Source organism: Botrytis byssoidea, assembly GCF_014898295.1.
Source record: "Botrytis byssoidea strain MUCL 94 chromosome Unknown BBYS_045, whole genome shotgun sequence".
Taxonomy (NCBI): Eukaryota; Fungi; Ascomycota; class Leotiomycetes; order Helotiales; family Sclerotiniaceae; genus Botrytis; species Botrytis byssoidea.
The window spans coordinates 157,877-175,487 of record NW_024065886.1 but is presented as its reverse complement, the minus strand read 5'-3'; the positions used below and the strand labels follow the sequence as shown (position 1 = coordinate 175,487).

The window sequence follows — 17,611 nt, the reverse complement described above, 5'->3', positions numbered from 1 at the left end:
GTAGGTATGAGTAGAATATGATCTGGATAGCGGGTGGGATGGAATATGAGTGTGATATGGATGTGAGTATGATAGATGATAGATGGTAAGTGGTAGGTGGTAGGTGGTAAGTGATGGGTGAGAGATAGTGAAGTTGATGAGGATGAGAGATGGAGTATGAGAAATGAAGTATAGAGGAGAAAAAAGGAGAAGAAGAAAGCAAGACTATATATTCACATTGTACATCTTACATCTTATATCCTATTAACCAATCAACTAATCAATATCTAAAGCAGTATAATATAATAAGAATTAAGAATATATTATATGAGAATGGAATAAATTACATAAAATCAAATCAACGATCGATCCTAATACTTGGTATTTAAAATTGATCTTGAAATTCGAAATTTATGATTATCAATGTTAATGTCAGTATTAATAGGCTAGAAAAGAGGTAGAAAATAAGGAAATAGTAATATAATTCAAAAAAGGAAAGTTATAAAAGAAATCCAGGGCCAAAAGTACGAGTAATAGTATTCTTTGCTATATATTTTACATCCTAGACATATTTTAGTTCCGTTTTGATACTACTCGACTAGAAGTAGAAATAGAAAGAGAGTACAACACTAAAATAAGAGCTTCCTATAATAAAAGAAGGTCGACGAAACGGGCTTGCCGATATTTAGAGTATTTGGGGATTTCGAGTGTCTGAGGTGAAGATGTATGAATGAATGGATTAATGATTGGTTGGGTGAATTGGGTGAATTGACGGGTGATATTGGGATTTTTGATATTGGGAATTTTTTACACAGGTGGTTGGATATGTTATTTTGTGAATGTGTAATTGTATAATTGTATGGATTTTGGAGTGAGATGTTTGGAGGTTTGGTGGAGGGGAGGACTGTGTGGAGAGGTGGTGTAGAGATGTAATTGAAGATCAGAAGGGAGAAGGGAGAAGAAAGGGATTAAGAAGGGAGGAAAACCAAAGTTTTAAAGGGCTCATGTGTATAGAGAAACGAGGGGTTGAAATTGAAAATTAGAATAATTGCATGGAGGAGGTGAATAGGTAAATAGCACTAACGGGGAACTGGGAAACTGGGGAATGAATTCGATTTGAGCATTTGGGAGGAGGTTGAATAGGGATTGAGACTTAGAAGGATAATGGGAAGAATGGAATGGGTTGGGTTCGATTGCTCAAAATGAACTTTACATGCACGTGGAACTCATAATAAATCTGTCGATAACGATTGATATTTTATAATCATATGGTTCGATCTGATGCACGTCTGTATATGTGTGTATATTTTTATATTCAAAATTCTAGAATACTATGTAATCTGATCTGAATTAAACTCATTCAACTTAACCTGGTTGAGGTTGTTGATCCTAGACTCGAGATCTTCATAATCAATCTGCTTTCAAAACTTTTTCTTTGGGGTATCATGCGCTTTTTTCGTGAAATGGGAAATGAAGTTGCTTTTATTGAATTGCTGAAAGGTTGGTTGGCTGCAAGATTAATGGTTGAAGACTCCGAGATGAAAAGACGTTTAAATGTTCTTCTTTCCTTTCTTTGCGGCGGTAAAGGCAGAAACAATACGCCAAAGACGAATGAACATATCGATGGCCATTACAATTGCTGTGTAGGGTTAGTTTCCTATTCTATTATTCTTTCCTGAAGGGAGGAAGGGGGTCGGACCTCATGCTATATTTAGAGAAGAAAAAAGAAGAATACTTACACAACAAAATATAAGGACCATAAAGTTTGGTCAAATCAACCTTTTGATAGCGTGGAATGGGCCAATAAACGTATTCGTGCATGCAGACGAGGGTGGTGAGGAAAGTTTCGAGGGCATATGGAAGAAGGATTAGAGGGATGCGGGGAGAATCTAGAGGGAGAGGGTTAGTGTATGTTGTGAGAGGGGTTTGAAGCGGGGAAGAAGAGAGGGGAAGAGACGTAGGAGAATGGAAAAGACAAAGCGGGAAGAAAAGGAAGGGAAGATAGTGTGATGTGTTGGTATGTATGTGAAGGATAGGAGATAAGAGGAAGAAACTAGACTTTCGAATGTCCAACATTGAACATTTCAAATAGCAGCAGAAGAAGAATTGACCTGATTACTATGAGTGCGCATAGACATCATTTGTTACACACTTATGTAAATAGACATCATACTACATAGTACAACGTTTGTCTTGAGCATCCCAACCTTCTCTTTTCCTACCCTCCCACCAAACCCATCCATCGCAACCCACCCAATGCAAAGTACACACCAAAATAGAAATTAAAAAACATACCTCTCAACAATCCTCCAATAGCCCAGAAACTAACAGGCAAATGAATCAAACATTCCAACCAAACAAATAGATTAAAATAGATGGGTGGTGAAACGAAGAATAAATCGTTGTAATTGGCGATGTGGGAGTTTTTGATGGCGGTCAAGAATGATGGGGTGAGGGAGACGGGATAGAGAGATTGGAGATCCATTACTAGAGGGGAAGAGGAAAGATTAGTTTGTAAGCTTGAGAATGAGGGACTTGAGGGGAGGAGAGATAGAGGGGGGGTGAGGAGAGGAGGATAGAAGAGCGGAAGCGGGAGATGACGAGAAGAGTCTTATATATCTCAATAGTAGTACAGAATTGAAGAAATGGAAAAGAAACACTAGATTAAAGGATATCTCCAAGGCACAATCCTTCAAAATTACTTTACAGAAAAGAACAAGCATGACTTACAGAACAAAACCGGGATATGTAAGCAGAAATAGATCAAATAGAGAAGATCCAATTTGCGGTCGACAATTGAAGATGCCATTTTGAATACCGTGTAGAATTTTTCAAAGAATAGAAGTGCAGGTATGCTGGTGGGTAGGTAGTATCCCTTGAAAGAGGTCTCGAATTCAATGTGTTATTCTTTTGGGAGTTTGGAGGAATGAGGATTATGAATTTGATATTCGACCTCGTTGAGTCTTAAAATATCTCGAGAATCGAGGACGCGAGGTACGGTATAATCACGTGATTGTATTAGATGTGGGAATGAGGGTCATTACGGTGAGAGATTGATCATTTGCAAGATTTGAGTGGAACAACATCTTTTCTTCCATTTCACTAGAGATGAGTGAATGATTTCAATCAAATATCAATTATCACAGTCAATACATCCATCTTCTTCTATACAGATTTCATACAGATTTCATTCCATTTATATTCCTATCATACAGATTTTATATGCAGAACCGCCCCGCCATTCTCCTGATATTCCTCTACTCTGGCCTCATGCGTGAAAGATGGGGAATGGACATGGCTCGGAGTCCGTAGAATTCTTTGAATGTTTTAGTGACATCTATCTTTTATTGTACGGAGGGTTTTTAGAGAGATGCTGTGGCTCTGATCACACAGTTGACTATGTCTGAGTAGATATCTCATCATTCTGATAATGCTTGATTTGATTACTATTCTTTTTTTGGCGTCATTAACCTTACCTTCAGTGCTTGAATAAGCTCAATTAATGATTACTGAACCAACCAGATGCAAAATGAGTAATCACGTTGGACGAGATGTTGAGTAAACATTTCCTGACTTCATTGAAAGTATCAATCAGATCAATGGTTACCTAGGTATATTTCAAAGCAATAGTATCTAGATTAGTATCTAGATTTATCTATAAAGTCACAACTGGCACTGAATATGTTTCAAAATCAACACTCAAAAATCAACACTCTTCTCTTCTCCTCTTCTTTCAAGCAAACCTTTCACATAACTAAATCCTCAAATACAATGTCATCTCATCAAACTTCCAAAATCTTCATCATCGGCGGTACAGGTGCTCAAGGCATTCCTGTCATCAAATCTCTCGTTGCCGATAAGAAATATCAAGTCCGAGTTCTGACCCGCGACACCACATCCACTCGAGCTCAACAACTTCTCGCTCTTGGAAATGTAGAACTCTTTGAAGGTACATTTGCCGATGAAGAGATTCTCCGTGCCGGCTATAAAGGTTGCGATGGAGCATTTGTTAATATTGATGGATTCAACACGGGAGAAAAAACCGAAATGTTTTGGGCCATTCGTTCTTATGAAATTGCTATTCAGGAGGAAATCAAGTTCTTCGTCTATGGAAATCTTGACTATGGCCTGAAAAAAGGTGGGTGGCAGGAAAAATATCATGTTGGCCATTATGATGGGAAAGGAAGAATCGGTGAATGGATCTTATGGCAAAATCAAAGTAACCCTAATGGCATGGGAGCCGCATTGTTTACCACGGGTCCATACATCGAAATGGCCATCTCGGAGAACACTGTCATGGTGCCTACTGTAGAGAATGGTGTTGTAACATGGAGAGTTCCGTTAGGAGATGGCGCAATCCCTCACGTGGCTTTGGAAGATTGTGGACCCTATGTTCGGTGGTTATTCGATCATCCAGAGCGTAGTAATGGTATGGATCTCCTAGTTGCCATTGCCGATATCTCATATTCTGAGATGGCTACAGCGTTTGAAAAAGTCACCGGTCATCCTGCGCAATACATCGATACTGATTTCGATACGTATTTTAAGACACTTGGACCAATGGCTGACACGCCAGCGGGATTCAATGCGGACCCGAAGGATAAGGCAACGATGACTATTAGGAGAAATTTCACAGGTTGGTGGATGCAGTTTAGAGATAGAGTGTTAGAGAGAGATTATAAGTTGTTGGATGAGATTCACCCGGGACGAATGAGAAGTGCGGAGGATTTTTTCCGCAGAGAGGATGAAAAAATGAGAAAGGAGTCAGGAGGGAAAACTGGATTGTGGGAGAGGGTGCAAAAGGAGAATATGAAATTTATTTTGAAGTTGTCGGAGGATGGGAGAAAGGGGAAACTTTGAGGGAGGTAGTTGATTGCGTGGGCTTCTGTGACTAGTTTGGATGGTTTTATTTGCGGGAACTCTTACAGTTCTTTGCTTATTGTTGGCAAAAGGAAGTACTTTGAGACAAACGGTTCGAGTTTTGTGAAATTTTATTATTTTTCGTCCAAAACTGATGTTTACAAGATCAGTCTAGAGACATAATAATCTCCCTATATATTTCTGGCTGATAATTCCTAAACAATATCCATCTATCTTTCCCTCAAAAGGAAAGGAAGCCTTCATATCTCATCTTTCATATTCCATGCTATACCTGACACTTCCACCCCAGCCATCCTCATTTAGTAATTTACAAAAACACACATCACATCCATCACATCACATCATACATCCCTTTACCTCTAGTAATCCTAAATAGCATGAATGAGTCTACTAATGGTATTACTCTCTATACCTACTACACTATATTTCCCAAACTAACCAACCGACTAACTAAGTATTCCGCTACAAAAAGTCAAAAGAATAAAATTTCCCAGTCAGACAAAATAACACCAACGAAACTCTCAGATCGAAAACAGAAAAAAAGACAACTAAACAAACGATAAAATCAAGTAAAAACGATCAAGCAATCCTGTGAGATACATCACCGCTGTATTCATCTTATCCAGATCGTATACTCGGAGATATGATATCATACTAAGAGATGCGGAGGAGGAGTAGATGAATCCGTAGTTCCTTCCCATATTTCGTGTATTCAGTTCATTGCATGCGATATCGTGAGGGAGTTTCAGAAGAACATCGGCAACCTTACTGCTGTTTCTTTGATCTGGCGTTGCGTTTTTCCATCTCCGATATAAATATAAACCTCAATCTCAAACTCAAACTCAATCCCTGCCCCCCTCACCCCCCCTCCCATCCTCCACATCCCAATCCCCATCCCAATCCCACACCTAAACATTCGTAATCGGCGTCCACCACCCCGGCTGCCCCGCGCAATTCGGATTCGCACAGCAGACGGGCGTCGCCTTGCCATCGCCATTCGGCTTGTTGCCAATCGGCATCGTCGAGCAATCGTCGGAATATGGATGCGGGATCGCGGTGTTGTTTTTGCAGAGGGTGCCACCGGTGCCGAGGTTGCGTTCGCAGCAGAAGAAGTTGCACTGGGGGGTTTAGTGGTGTGTAGGAAGGAAGGGGAGAGGGAGAGGGGGAAGGGGGAGGGAGGAGAGGGGGGAAGTACATTTCCTTGGACGCCGCCGCCGCCGCCGTTCATAGGTGGTCCTTGGGGGATGGAGAGGACGAGGGTGCTGAGGAAGGTGGTGGTGAAGAGTGCTTGGGTTGAGAAGTGCATTTTTCTTGATTTCCTTTTTTGGAGTTTGAATATTGGTTTGGTTTGTTTAGGAGTTGAGGAATTGGATACTTTGGAATAGTGTGTAATAATATTGTTTGAGAATTAATCCAATTTATATGAATGATGTGCTTCTTGTTTAAATGATGCGAAGGAAGAGGGATATATATATGTATGCATCTTCTTTTCTGTTCTTTACCTTCTTTCTCATCTCATCAGTTCATTCTCCCTTGCCCAGAATCCTACACATTCCACTCCTCTACCATCCCATCCATCCATCCAACTTTCGCATGTTATGGCATCGCATCTCACAGAAACACCAGACCGAGACCTAGACGCAGAACCGAAGCATATTTCTCTCACATTCCACGGCGAAAACCGAGAGCGCTATTTTTCGAATCAGACGAGGAAGAAACTCACTTTCGCGCAGGTGAGGAACGCCAGGAATGTGGACACGGCTTAACAACTCACATTCATTTGCTCGGGGATATATATGATAACCCAACGTGTAGGAATGCACATGATGCGATTCTAGAATATGAGAGATTCGATATCCTATCCTTGGTTTTGGGAGATGTGTTGCATGCACCATTTGCATGGGAAAGAAGGGTACCAGCGGCTCGGGTAAGTTGATCATATTGCTTTTTTTGGGATGGATGGATGGATGGATGGATGGTGGGGTTTGAGACTTATGGGGAAATATGAGAGGGATCAGGAGATTGGGGATGTCATTTGTTTTCTTTTTTGTTCTTTGGGGAGGGTCTGGATCGGGGTTTCTTGATCTTGATATGTATGTGTGGGAAAACGATCGATTCAGCTGGGTTTCTTCTCGACTTGGTGATTGCCGCTTTTTAGTTATGAAGATTAAGAATATCCCATGGTGATATTGATACCGCGAGGATGAGTTCTTGTGGGCATAATCTGTGTGATGATTGGATTCATTTGTATTCAACTTGTTGTCTGTTTACGATAGGATTCCCATTTATTTCTCTCGATATATTTGTATTTCCTTTGAAATTTAACTTGCAAACTTCGTTGTCACTGCGACTTTTTCGTCGGGAAGGTATCTTTTACCATCAAAAAGTACCACGTCTTGTCCTTGTACCTTCTTCCTCAATGGAAACTTCTTATATTTAAAATCTCCTGTCTGGAATCCCCCCATCATGAGCTTCCCAATCAATCCCCTCTCACCACGATGAATTCTTCACCATTCTAAACATCATGTCATTTTGGCCTTTTTACCAATATCCCTTCCATGCTTTTCCATGCTCTCACAATCTCACACGCCCCCAATGGACTCTCTTACCCTCCAAGCACCCCTTTCTCATATTCCCCAACTCATCTCCCCTAAAAAAAGAAGCTTTTATTCTATCTCAATCCACCATATTAACATACATCCCCGCATCCCAGCATTCCCAGAACATATTTAACTAGCTTTATAATCATCTAAACCCGCACATGCATCCTCGTACCATCCTGCTCACAAGCAACTCGCAAGAACCTTACATTTCCAACTTTCTAAACCACCCAACTCATCCACACGCATGCCTCAACCATTATAGACGTACAATATATATAATTGAATAGATGAATAAATAGATATATCATCGCAACCCACAGAAAAAGACAATTCTCCATCCTTAATCCACAACACATCCCATATAACAGCTCTCCTCTCCCCCATCAGATCACACTCTAAGACATGTAAACAAGCATCCATACCATCACGCAGCTTCAAGACTAATACACAAACCACTCGCTCACTCTAAGCCAAGCCAATTTGGCAAAATTACCGAGATGGGTCGGTAAAGTGTCAAAGTGTCATATGTAATCAATCTTAGATGTTCGTTAAAGTGAACTTTTTAGAGTGATATGGTTATATGATGATTTGGGATTTTTTGCAGGTAGTTGTAATAATTTGTGAAGTATACTGAGTTTTAATTCGATTGTCGTATGGTTCGTCCAGGAGTAACTTGTGGTTGAACCATGGGTTGAGCAAACACACTGATGTTCCTTGGTGTTGAGTGCTGCATCTGGAAATCTTGTCACGGAGGCCATGAAGAACATATGATTCAGAGATTGTGAACCATTTGGAAAATGATGAAGGAGAAAGAACGCAAGTTTCGACTTCGAGATTCATCATTCTGATTACTATCGAATCAAAGGAATACAAAAGAGTGGTCACTATTTTAGTCAAGTCAAGTTAGAATTCGGAGATAGTTATGGATTTTAAGAATTTTAATAATAAATCTACTGAAACGTCGTCTAAAAATCATGGAGACGTTCATTTATCGGCGCTCAACTAGCGTCACATGATTGAGGTAGCGATCTACTTTGATTCATATCTGAGTTACTAAGAGTGCACCTTGAGCATGATATAAATTTGTATCCTGAGATATCACAGCTAATTTTCATCTCTCTGGAAATCAAGCTGCCGAATATTTTGTGAGATATTTGGAGTCTAGAAAGCGTCTCATCTACAGAAACTGTAGATGATATATTATCAAGCGGGCTGACCGGGAACGAGATCCATCTCATCAGTATCGTCCATATCATTAACCATTGATACATCATCCACATCCATAGGATCATATTTATCCATATAAATATCCTCCGTGGCCATAATCTTATCAAACAAGTCTGATGAGATCTTTCTCATCTTCTTAATCATATCATCCAGTGTCGATGTCCACGAATCGCAACGCTTATTCTCTTCCCCATTCAACAAAAATATCAGTGTTTGTATCTTAGCTTCGATCTTGTTAATCGTATCAAATGCGTCTTCAGTCTCTTCAGTTACTATACTTTTAGCCAACTTTATAATATTTGCGCAAGTCCTGGCATATCGGGAACTTCTCCATCGAGTTTCTAAGACTTCCACTCCTTGAGAAATCACCTGTCCCATATACTCAGGTTCAGTGTGGAATTGGTCGTAGGCGTTCATAATGATTGCAATATCTCCAAATTCCTCATATTCCAATGCATACTTTTGACTTTTTTCGTCGGCAGGCGAATATAACATTTGTCGCACAAATTCTAGCCGTTCATCTATGTCTTCATAGTCTCGAGATAATTCATCCGTCCAGTATTCGTGAGCGATCTGTCTGGCGAATCCTCTAAATCCTTGGTTGAACATCAATAAATGATCTTTAATCTCGATGGTTACATCTCCAAAAATTGCCATTTGAAAATAGGTGTTAACAGCTGCACGATGAGCCATTGTAGCACCCATAAGCATATCATATTGAGTCTGCATGGATATCTTGATGATCTCCACCGGATCTTGCTGTTTTATTTCCTGCCCTTGAACAGACTGAGTACCCGAAGTAATAGCTTCAAGTCTATCCTTTAGACTTCTATTAAAATCGACAATAGCCTTTAATTGATTGGATTGTTCTGAGCTTTCGATGAAAAACACTTCATTCAATTCTGCCCTTTTAATTAAATCATCCCCAGCTTTGCAAGCTCTTCGTTCATCTGGACTCATATCCTGCTTTGATTTTAGAGTCATATGCGTAGCTTTCCACTCAAAGTGTTTAATTTCGGCATCATCCGTACTTAGTACATAGACGTCAGGAAAATGCGGAAGTCGAGTAACCTGCATTCTCACCTTGTTGGATCTAAGGCCAAGCATCTTGGTACCAAATGCTCTGACAGTATGAAGCCAGAAACTCATCTGGTGAACGTCTTCAAAATGAGTTACTGGTATCGGGTAAAAATTGTATCGAGGATTGAGAGCGGGTGTTTTTAACGTAAAACTGGACGTATAACTCGCCCAATATACCGTTGGCCACTCGGTCCAGAAAAGAGCGGTTGTAGGATACAAAGAGCCCTTTGGATTCCGCTCCCCACGAGTAACACCACCAAGAGCAACCTGCTCCATCAAAAAGCCGCACTCTTGAATCGAGTGATTCTCATAATATGGCTTGGCTATTTAGTAATGAGGGAATTCTTGAGATGTCTCAGTGACTTACCTCCGAGCCCAGGTTCCAACTTGACAGAAATTTATCTCTTTTTGCCCGAATGAATTCGCTAATGTTGAACATTGCATGAAAACTTAAGAGGGGTATCAGAATATATGATCATACTATAGAGGAGGTGTCACTTGCCATTCATGAGTGAGTGTGACGGCCACTCTCCATTGATATGCCAGTTTCTCAGAAGCTGTGATATTGGGTCGCAGTAAAGGTTCGAGGTTTGTGTGGTTTAAGATGATATGACAGTGAAGAATTGGTATACTATCTGGGATTTTCTGCAACCCACACTTGGTACAGCCATTGAAAGAAAACGTCTCGGTAACGTCTTTGAACTTCAAGAAAACGAAACTTGACATTGCATGTAAGAGCATCTTCTTGCTCTTCTGGAGAGCTGGATCATCTGGAACTAATCCTCTCGGCTTGGTAGAAAAAAGAGTCTTTACGAATTGTGGTGTGGCGCGCTCTGGTAGATTTTCAGGAATTCTTTCAGGATCGATTGGGATTCGTTTGCCACACAAGAAAGTATCATACTATATTTTAGTTATTAGATAATTCGAAATTGGGTTTCAGTGACTTTACCAAGTCACTCTGAATGTTTATTAATAACATTGAGGCAAGTTGAAGAGTCGGTTGTAATAGTTCCCACACAACATCGTTCTGAGCAAACCATTTCCCGGGTCCTAATCGACCAAGAGTATATGGATTGCCATTTGTTTTCCACCGGTCTCTTTTAAAGCAGGGTAGTAATGGAATGTTCAAATCGCTTTCTTTCAAAGATCTTGTCGATGTTATATTCGCATCCAAATCAAGCAATTGCTTTGCGGTAAAGTTGTAAAACGCATTCTTCTGTTGCTGTTCTCTTCTTAAAGTACTCGCATCGACTTTCCCAACTCCGCCTGTGGTAATGTGCGGCACGATCGGCGTTAATCCGCTGTGTCTATCGTTTGTTTGTCCTGGGTAAGGGCCATATTTTTCTTTGAGTACCGTATCAGGCTCCTTATTAGAAGCTACAGGTCTACGAGAAGAGTGAGAAGATTTCCCACCACGTCGGTTTGACATGACTTAGAGCAAGTTCGATACCGAGAAATGCTATCCAGTATGTTAATAAGGGACCGGATATTGAGTATATTCATCCTGTGTTTCATGTAGACGATCGAGTATTTACAATTTCCTATCAAAGGAACAAATGGCTTAAAGCTTTTAACAAAGGAAATCAACCGAGAGACACAGGACAAAAGAAATTGTGAAAAAGAAAAGAAAGAAGAGCAGATAGACATCATGAAGAGCTTAACTCCAGAAAGTGTTGAACGTCAATAAATTCAATCATTATGTCAAACAACAATACATGATTGCCCCGAAGATTGACTGATCAAGTATATGTGATTGGGAAATTAGAATACACAATCCTGTCTCTACAAATCAGAGGAAAGGAATGCGAAATTTCCTGGATGTAATGCAAATAGAGTTGATTAATCATCACATCCCGTGAGGTGGTGAGGGTGAATTGCTAACTTGATGTGGTTAGCATTGACGCGGTTAGAGCTTCCGAAGACTGTATATCTCTCCATGGAAAACTAAACAAATGTCTCCTTTGCACTCTCAAGACAAGTGTTGAATCATGCTTGCTCCGATCAGATTATTCGATTTAAGATAAAGTCGAAGCCAGTCAATATCATGATTATGTTGTGCCTGCATGCCATCAACATCCCCTACCACTCAGCACACATGTCCAGCTCCGATGTTCTCGCTTGAAACTTACGGATACTATATTCTAGGAGAAATTGGCCAATGGGGGATCTTGAGTGGCTTGATTTATTCTAATTTCGATTTTGAAGTTGGTGGTGTTGTTTTTGGTATCAATTTCAAATAATTGATAATTATCAGTTGGAATTCTAAGTAAGTAAAGTTACACCACGTTTTCCGTAGGATCCGTGGCTACATGCCCGAAGAAATGGTTATGCATTTCAAAGTATAACAAGATAAATGAGTTCAAGTATATGATTTGTATAGGAATCTCACAAATCAACTAAAAGAAGTGTTCACTTACCAACTCTAACATCCCCAATCCCGATATCTCATCCAACAGTTTTTTCTGCACCTTTGCAGCGAGGTAATAGATAAATCTCATCTGTCACCCACAACATTTTTCTTTCGCTCCTTTCTTTGATAATACCGCCAAGAAAACTTAGTGCCTTCTTGTCGGTCACTCACCCATCGTCTCTCAAAATAAACCTTCCACCACCGGGATGGGTCTTAACCATCATAACCACTGTCACAATTGCGACTCGTGTTATTGATATGATTGATCCCTCGAACACCATGAAGGAATTCAGTATCAACAGCCTCGAGGCTGTACGATTAATTTGTAAGATTCCCTCATTTATCCCTCGTTTCTGGGTGTTTCAATATCATACTCGCAGTTTCCCTCCCAGCCATCTATTCCTTTTAAACAATCCTCGCTAACACTAACAGCTTTTCTCCTCATCTTGATCATTCTCTACGAACTGATAGCTGCCTTTCGGGACAATTGGGCAGTATATAAATTCGGAATTGTTTCTCGATTGGCGGCAGCTGGTGTATTTTGGAGTTTTGAGGGTGAGTGGGTGAGTGGGTGAAGGTTGTCTTTGTGGAGCTGGGAACTTTGGTGTTGTTAGTGGGGGCTATGGGGTTCGCTTGAGGAGAAGACAGCTTGGCGATGATGCTAAACAGGGGAGGTAAGTCAGGGTGGGGGGGAATCAAGCTAGAGTTCTAATAAGTAAAGAGGGTAGGAGGAAGGCTGCTGGCGTTGAGACTTAGCGGTATGGTGGATTAAAGCGAGAGATTCAGGCCTTCTCAAATCAATTTAGGAGTCATTATTAGACATGGCGTTCAGGATTATTCATACAATGACACATCGTTTGGAAAAGCCATACATTCAACTCAACTAGTTGTCGAATCTACTAAATCCATCACATATCAACAGGTGAATATGTGCCCAGACCCAATTACTCATCCCTCAGATACGATCACATATCGTTATTTTTAGCCCTTCAATTCCTTACCTCCATCTCAATCTCCATATCCGTCAAAACCCGTCCCATCTCTCGCCTTATTGATAGTCGCCCCTACGTTCACTGTGGAAATTTGCTCCACCTGATTGATCGCGACCATTCCATGCGCTTGTTCGCGTATTCTGAGCATGCGGACTGGCGGTACCCCAACCGCAATCATCACGTTGAGCTCCTGGGTTTGACTGGCGTGATGCATTACCATTGGATGTCACCACGCCAGAGCCATGAGATGCTTATCGAGCGGGAGAGGAATGTTGACCACTACCTAGCTGGATATCAGTAATGTTCCATGAGAGAAATGTGAGTGAAATACTACTTGTTCCACTTCTATATTGTGGATTTGCGGTAACTACATAGCAACTTGCGTTATTATTTGCTTGAGGATTACCGTGCATATGCACGCGCTCCGCTGAATTTCCCCATACGCGAGGTATTGAATGTGCAAGAAGGCTATCAGGAGCTACCCTCGATCTCTGAGCTTCCCTTGCAACTCTGTCAAAGGATTGTTCCATCGATTCACCTGCAAGACGAATGGGAGGTAACTGTTCGCCATCTGCGGCGTTATTATTGCTTTGGCTATCTTGGTTTGGCATATTGTTTTGATGTTCTTGAAAAGAGAGTTGTGGTATTGATTTGTGGATGTTGATAATAAAAGGAAGAAGAATAAAATGCAAGAGCTGGGGGATTCGGAATGCTTAAGTAAAACTTTCCCAGCATCTATGACTGGATTAGAATTCTTGGTATTATCATATGAGTATTATTTGTAGATATGGCATTCACGATTATCCATATGATGACACATTATCTTATAAAGTCACACGTTTTATTTGACTAGTTGTGGAATCTACCAAGCCCACCGTGTATCGACCAAAGACTGAGTAAATAGACGCGCTTACTGTAGCCTGGAAGCCATACCCTCATTTCCTTCATTTGGCTGAGCTTCCTCTCATTTAAGAGCTTTTGATTATCTTCCATTCCTAGTCTCTTCCTATCCTTTTGAGGGGTAACTCCATTCTACATCTCTCGTGCTCGGTTTGACACTCGAGCCGTTTTTCTCTTTCTCTCTTTGCCATTTATCATGACCATCTAATCTTTCAGCGCCTTCAATTTAGTTATAATCTTCTTCCTCTGAAAGTTTCCAGGGCTCTCCATTGTCATCCCACGAACCAATTTGCGAAATCAACAAGTCATTCTCCGCTTTTCCCCAGGTATTTTCTTGGGAACCAGAGTGGGATGATCCGGGCTGAGTAAAAGCGGGACGGGGGGCTACTAGTTGATATCAGTACGAACAAATGAGAGAAATAGGAGGTACATACTGCGTGTGATAAAAGTCTTCTGTGAGATCCGTGCTCGGGCTGGCGAATTCATCGATGACCCATGAGTTGAAGCTTGCTTATTTATCTTTGGCTCATGAGGGCGAGATTGCGCAAATAGAGGAACTGGTGGTTTAGAAAGAGAGCTTTGTTTTCTACTGCGTTCAAACTCTCCCCTGCTTGCATTTCCACCTGTTCTTTTGTACTGTTGATATCGACGTTCTGCGAAAGCGTTGTAAGCGTCAACATCTTGGAACCCTTTGGTTTGTATAGGCTCATATCGATCGTCAATCTTTTTCTCACGATTAAGAAGTGAATGTTTCAAGACTGGTTTTTTTCTTCGTTGATTTGGTTTTGATGACATGTTCTGTTAAGATTGACAGTAAAGTTTGATGTTGACAGGAAGGGAGATGGTCAAGTGAAGGTCTGTTGACTTCCAAACGCTTGAGTAAAACTTTCCCAGCATCCATGAATGTCTTAAAATTGTCGGCATTACCATATGAGTGTTCCCGAAACAATAGCTGTGACCATTTTGACGCAAAACTCGGATGCAATCATGATCTAGCAATGATTCGAAAACATGACTCCAAACATCTCACTCGCATGTTGACACAGGGGCCTTGAATCCGAGGTTGTCTGGATGTTCACTGATGATCCTTGAGGAAGTGCAGAGAGCTGACGCATGGCTGGTAGAACTAGTTGTGAAATACTCACTTGGAAAAGGAAGAATCATCGTTCGGGTGCTCAACTTTTCTGACACCTTGGAGTTGGCTTTTCAAGAGTATCTCCAATAAAGACAACTCAATGCTCAAGTTAGGTACGAAGAATAATGGTTTAGTATTCAATTCCGTTACAGGCATCGAAAAAGCGATATTCATAGGATTTGAAATGATGATGAGATTTGGGGCACGATCCGTGTTTGGATTAGAGATAGATAAAGAAAAGACTCAGAACGGATGCAGTATAGACAAACTTCAACCTAACTACCCCATTTCACTTCAAGTCGAAAGACGTCCTCCAGTTGCTCGAGATCATTCCCACTAATGGGCTGACTCCCCGGAAACCAATACATCCCGAATCAAGATATCACTTGCTTTAAATCAGACCACAACTAGTGACTAGTTCTTGGTAAATACATACCGAATTGCGTTCCCTCTTCATGGCTGGATCACTTCTATTCCGACCTAGTAAACTTCCGATTTTCATCTACACACTTTATATGTAACTTGGGAGTCTTATTCTCAAGATCAAAAGATTCGAGTGGATTGTTTTCGAAAGATTATGACTTCACAATGATTGAATGTTGCCGATCATGAGAATGAAATAGCGGGTTGAGAGTGTCAATGATTACAGAGGCGTGAGTTCAGGCCTTCTGGGCTATTTACGATATATTTAGATGTGCTAACATATGTTGATAAAATTTTGTGCTCATGAGCACCTGAAAGTACTGATCAGGCATCTCAGGGTAACGTTTGGTAGAGGAGATGGTGCTTATGCCGCGGTGGAAGGGTAGAGCTGGTGTGATGATTGAAGAGCACTGAAATGCCAAACACTTATTTAAACAACATTCACGAGTCCCAATAATCGTCCCAACTTTATTTGCTGTATCTGCTCTTTTTTGTATGTAATAAAACCTCACCAATTTGGAGAGGAGCATAAACAGAAATACTATTATTCATCCCGCTGACGATATCTCGAAGGACTGATCGTAACTCAAAAATTGGACATGCCAAGTTTATGGAGTCTGTATCCAGAAGAGTATAGAAAATCATGCACAATGGAGACAAATGGCGGGCCCGACAGCACGTCCTGCCCCCCATTTATTCGCAATCAAAAGCAGACAAGCAATCACAACGACAAATCCCCCAAATCTTGTCCCGGCAATAACCTCCAAATACTCTGACCCTCGCGGAAGTTTTTCATCTTCAGTTTCGTATTGTCGGTCTCCATCAAATCTATGGCAACTTTAGTAGCCGGCGCTTGACAAATACAACGACGCCATAGAGGTAGCATTCGTATATCGAAGATTCTAAGACATTTCTTCGTCATCTCTATACTTCTCTTGTATTCCAATTCATAATACTCTATCAGGGGAAGGTATCTACTACGTAATCGTGGACAAATGATCAAGTCCTCGGGTTTCTTCCACTTCCCATCGAAAACAAAATAGTACTTCGTGACTTTATCTTCTGGACCTATTTTGGGGCCGACTAACGCGTTACACTCTATTTCTATAAGAAACATCGAGAAAATTGACAGCGCTTTTTCCAATTGGCTCAGGTTTGCTAGAGTAGCTGCGGAGGTCTTCTTAGTAGCATACATGACGGGAGCTTTCCATATATCGGATGAGTTCTGATCGTGATATTCGAATCGTAGGATGTGTCCGTCTGTGATGTAGTATAGCTTGATGTTTATCGACTTTTCATTCTCGGCCCTGGCGGATATGAAGAGTTTTAACTAGACACACAAATTATTAAAATAAATAATGTCTCGATGAAGTTGCTTCGTCTGACTTACCTCTATTGTGTGCAAGGACTCCGACATCTTTTTTCGCATGATCGTTATTTCCCACGCGGGTCTCCCGTCATCGGGATCTTTCCTCTTAATTTGGCATATGAACGATGGGCATCGGCGATTGAGGAATTGTTGCAAATATCGAGGGTCTTTTAACCAAAGAAAAGTAACCACCGCATCGAGTGGCGCCATAGTCTTTCGAGCTAAATATACGTCTGGTCGATTTTCCATATACTTCTCGACGTCAACAACACGAGGCGATGGCTCTAAAGTTTTGAGTGGGAGTTCCGAAACGTTTAGCGGACAATAAGGCATGGTAGCAATGTTTGACTATAGAACTAAGAATAGATTGATGTGAAATGTATGATAAGTCTGTATTTGAATTATGCATAAGAATACTCCAAATGAAAGAAAACAAAAACAATGGGTAAGACCAAAAATCGGGTGAAGAAACGATTATCGTCAGTATTTCTTTCCGCATCGGTACACGAGTTGCGAACTTGCGATGGACAAGTTTGGAAAGCACAGTAAAAGAAAAAATACCCAAAGTCAATCATCTCAAGGAAAGTACTATCCACTAGGTCATGCAGCCTT

General features: G+C 40.9%; 8 protein-coding genes across 8 annotated transcripts; 2 read left to right on the top strand and 6 right to left on the bottom strand.

Annotated features, from left to right (window-relative positions):
* Positions 1-1,260: 1,260 nt before the first annotated feature.
* Positions 1,261-2,912, bottom strand: EAE97_012012 (uncharacterized protein). The gene is made up of 4 exons (XM_038882526.1): positions 2,710-2,912; positions 2,275-2,466; positions 1,719-1,868; positions 1,261-1,618 (listed from the first exon to the last, which is right to left on the bottom strand). The coding sequence occupies exons 1-4, from the start codon at positions 2,786-2,788 to the stop codon at positions 1,530-1,532; spliced, it is 510 nt and encodes a 169-aa protein (XP_038726697.1). The 5' UTR covers positions 2,789-2,912; the 3' UTR covers positions 1,261-1,529.
* An 838-nt stretch (positions 2,913-3,750) lies between these two features.
* Positions 3,751-4,839, top strand: EAE97_012011 (uncharacterized protein; the record flags this gene model as incomplete). The annotated part of the gene is made up of 1 exon (XM_038882525.1): positions 3,751-4,839. One exon carries the CDS (start codon positions 3,751-3,753, stop codon positions 4,837-4,839), a length of 1,089 nt encoding a protein of 362 aa, XP_038726696.1.
* A 929-nt stretch (positions 4,840-5,768) lies between these two features.
* EAE97_012010 (uncharacterized protein) lies at positions 5,769-6,166 on the bottom strand (the record flags this gene model as incomplete). Its single annotated transcript, XM_038882524.1, has 2 exons — positions 5,769-5,978; positions 6,056-6,166. The coding sequence occupies 2 exons, from the start codon at positions 6,164-6,166 to the stop codon at positions 5,769-5,771; spliced, it is 321 nt and encodes a 106-aa protein (XP_038726695.1).
* A 2,500-nt stretch (positions 6,167-8,666) lies between these two features.
* EAE97_012009 (uncharacterized protein) lies at positions 8,667-11,199 on the bottom strand (the record flags this gene model as incomplete). The annotated part of the gene is made up of 4 exons (XM_038882523.1): positions 8,667-10,088; positions 10,138-10,219; positions 10,252-10,670; positions 10,720-11,199. 4 exons carry the CDS (start codon positions 11,197-11,199, stop codon positions 8,667-8,669), a joined length of 2,403 nt encoding a protein of 800 aa, XP_038726694.1.
* A 1,239-nt stretch (positions 11,200-12,438) lies between these two features.
* On the top strand, positions 12,439-12,936 carry EAE97_012008 (uncharacterized protein; the record flags this gene model as incomplete). Its single annotated transcript, XM_038882522.1, has 4 exons — positions 12,439-12,505; positions 12,613-12,735; positions 12,758-12,854; positions 12,909-12,936. 4 exons carry the CDS (start codon positions 12,439-12,441, stop codon positions 12,934-12,936), a joined length of 315 nt encoding a protein of 104 aa, XP_038726693.1.
* A 292-nt stretch (positions 12,937-13,228) lies between these two features.
* On the bottom strand, positions 13,229-13,783 carry EAE97_012007 (uncharacterized protein; the record flags this gene model as incomplete). The annotated part of the gene is made up of 2 exons (XM_038882521.1): positions 13,229-13,422; positions 13,504-13,783. 2 exons carry the CDS (start codon positions 13,781-13,783, stop codon positions 13,229-13,231), a joined length of 474 nt encoding a protein of 157 aa, XP_038726692.1.
* A 515-nt stretch (positions 13,784-14,298) lies between these two features.
* EAE97_012006 (uncharacterized protein) lies at positions 14,299-14,867 on the bottom strand (the record flags this gene model as incomplete). The annotated part of the gene is made up of 2 exons (XM_038882520.1): positions 14,299-14,459; positions 14,507-14,867. The coding sequence occupies 2 exons, from the start codon at positions 14,865-14,867 to the stop codon at positions 14,299-14,301; spliced, it is 522 nt and encodes a 173-aa protein (XP_038726691.1).
* Positions 14,868-16,351: 1,484 nt separating this feature from the next.
* Positions 16,352-17,332, bottom strand: EAE97_012005 (uncharacterized protein; the record flags this gene model as incomplete). Its single annotated transcript, XM_038882519.1, has 2 exons — positions 16,352-16,960; positions 17,021-17,332. The coding sequence occupies 2 exons, from the start codon at positions 17,330-17,332 to the stop codon at positions 16,352-16,354; spliced, it is 921 nt and encodes a 306-aa protein (XP_038726690.1).
* Between the last annotated feature and the right edge of the window lie 279 nt (positions 17,333-17,611).

Excerpts from the sequence above, each read along its gene's own strand:
- EAE97_012012 (XM_038882526.1), bottom strand. The coding sequence starts at position 2,788 with ATGGCATCTTCAATTGTCGACCGCAAATTGGATCTTCTCTATTTGATC. Across the intron at positions 1,869-2,274 it reads TATTGGAGGATTGTTGAGAG|ATTCTCCCCGCATCCCTCTA; the intron begins GTATGTTTTTTA and ends CTCTCCCTCTAG. Across the intron at positions 1,619-1,718 it reads TGGTCCTTATATTTTGTTGT|CAATTGTAATGGCCATCGAT; the intron begins GTAAGTATTCTT and ends AACCCTACACAG.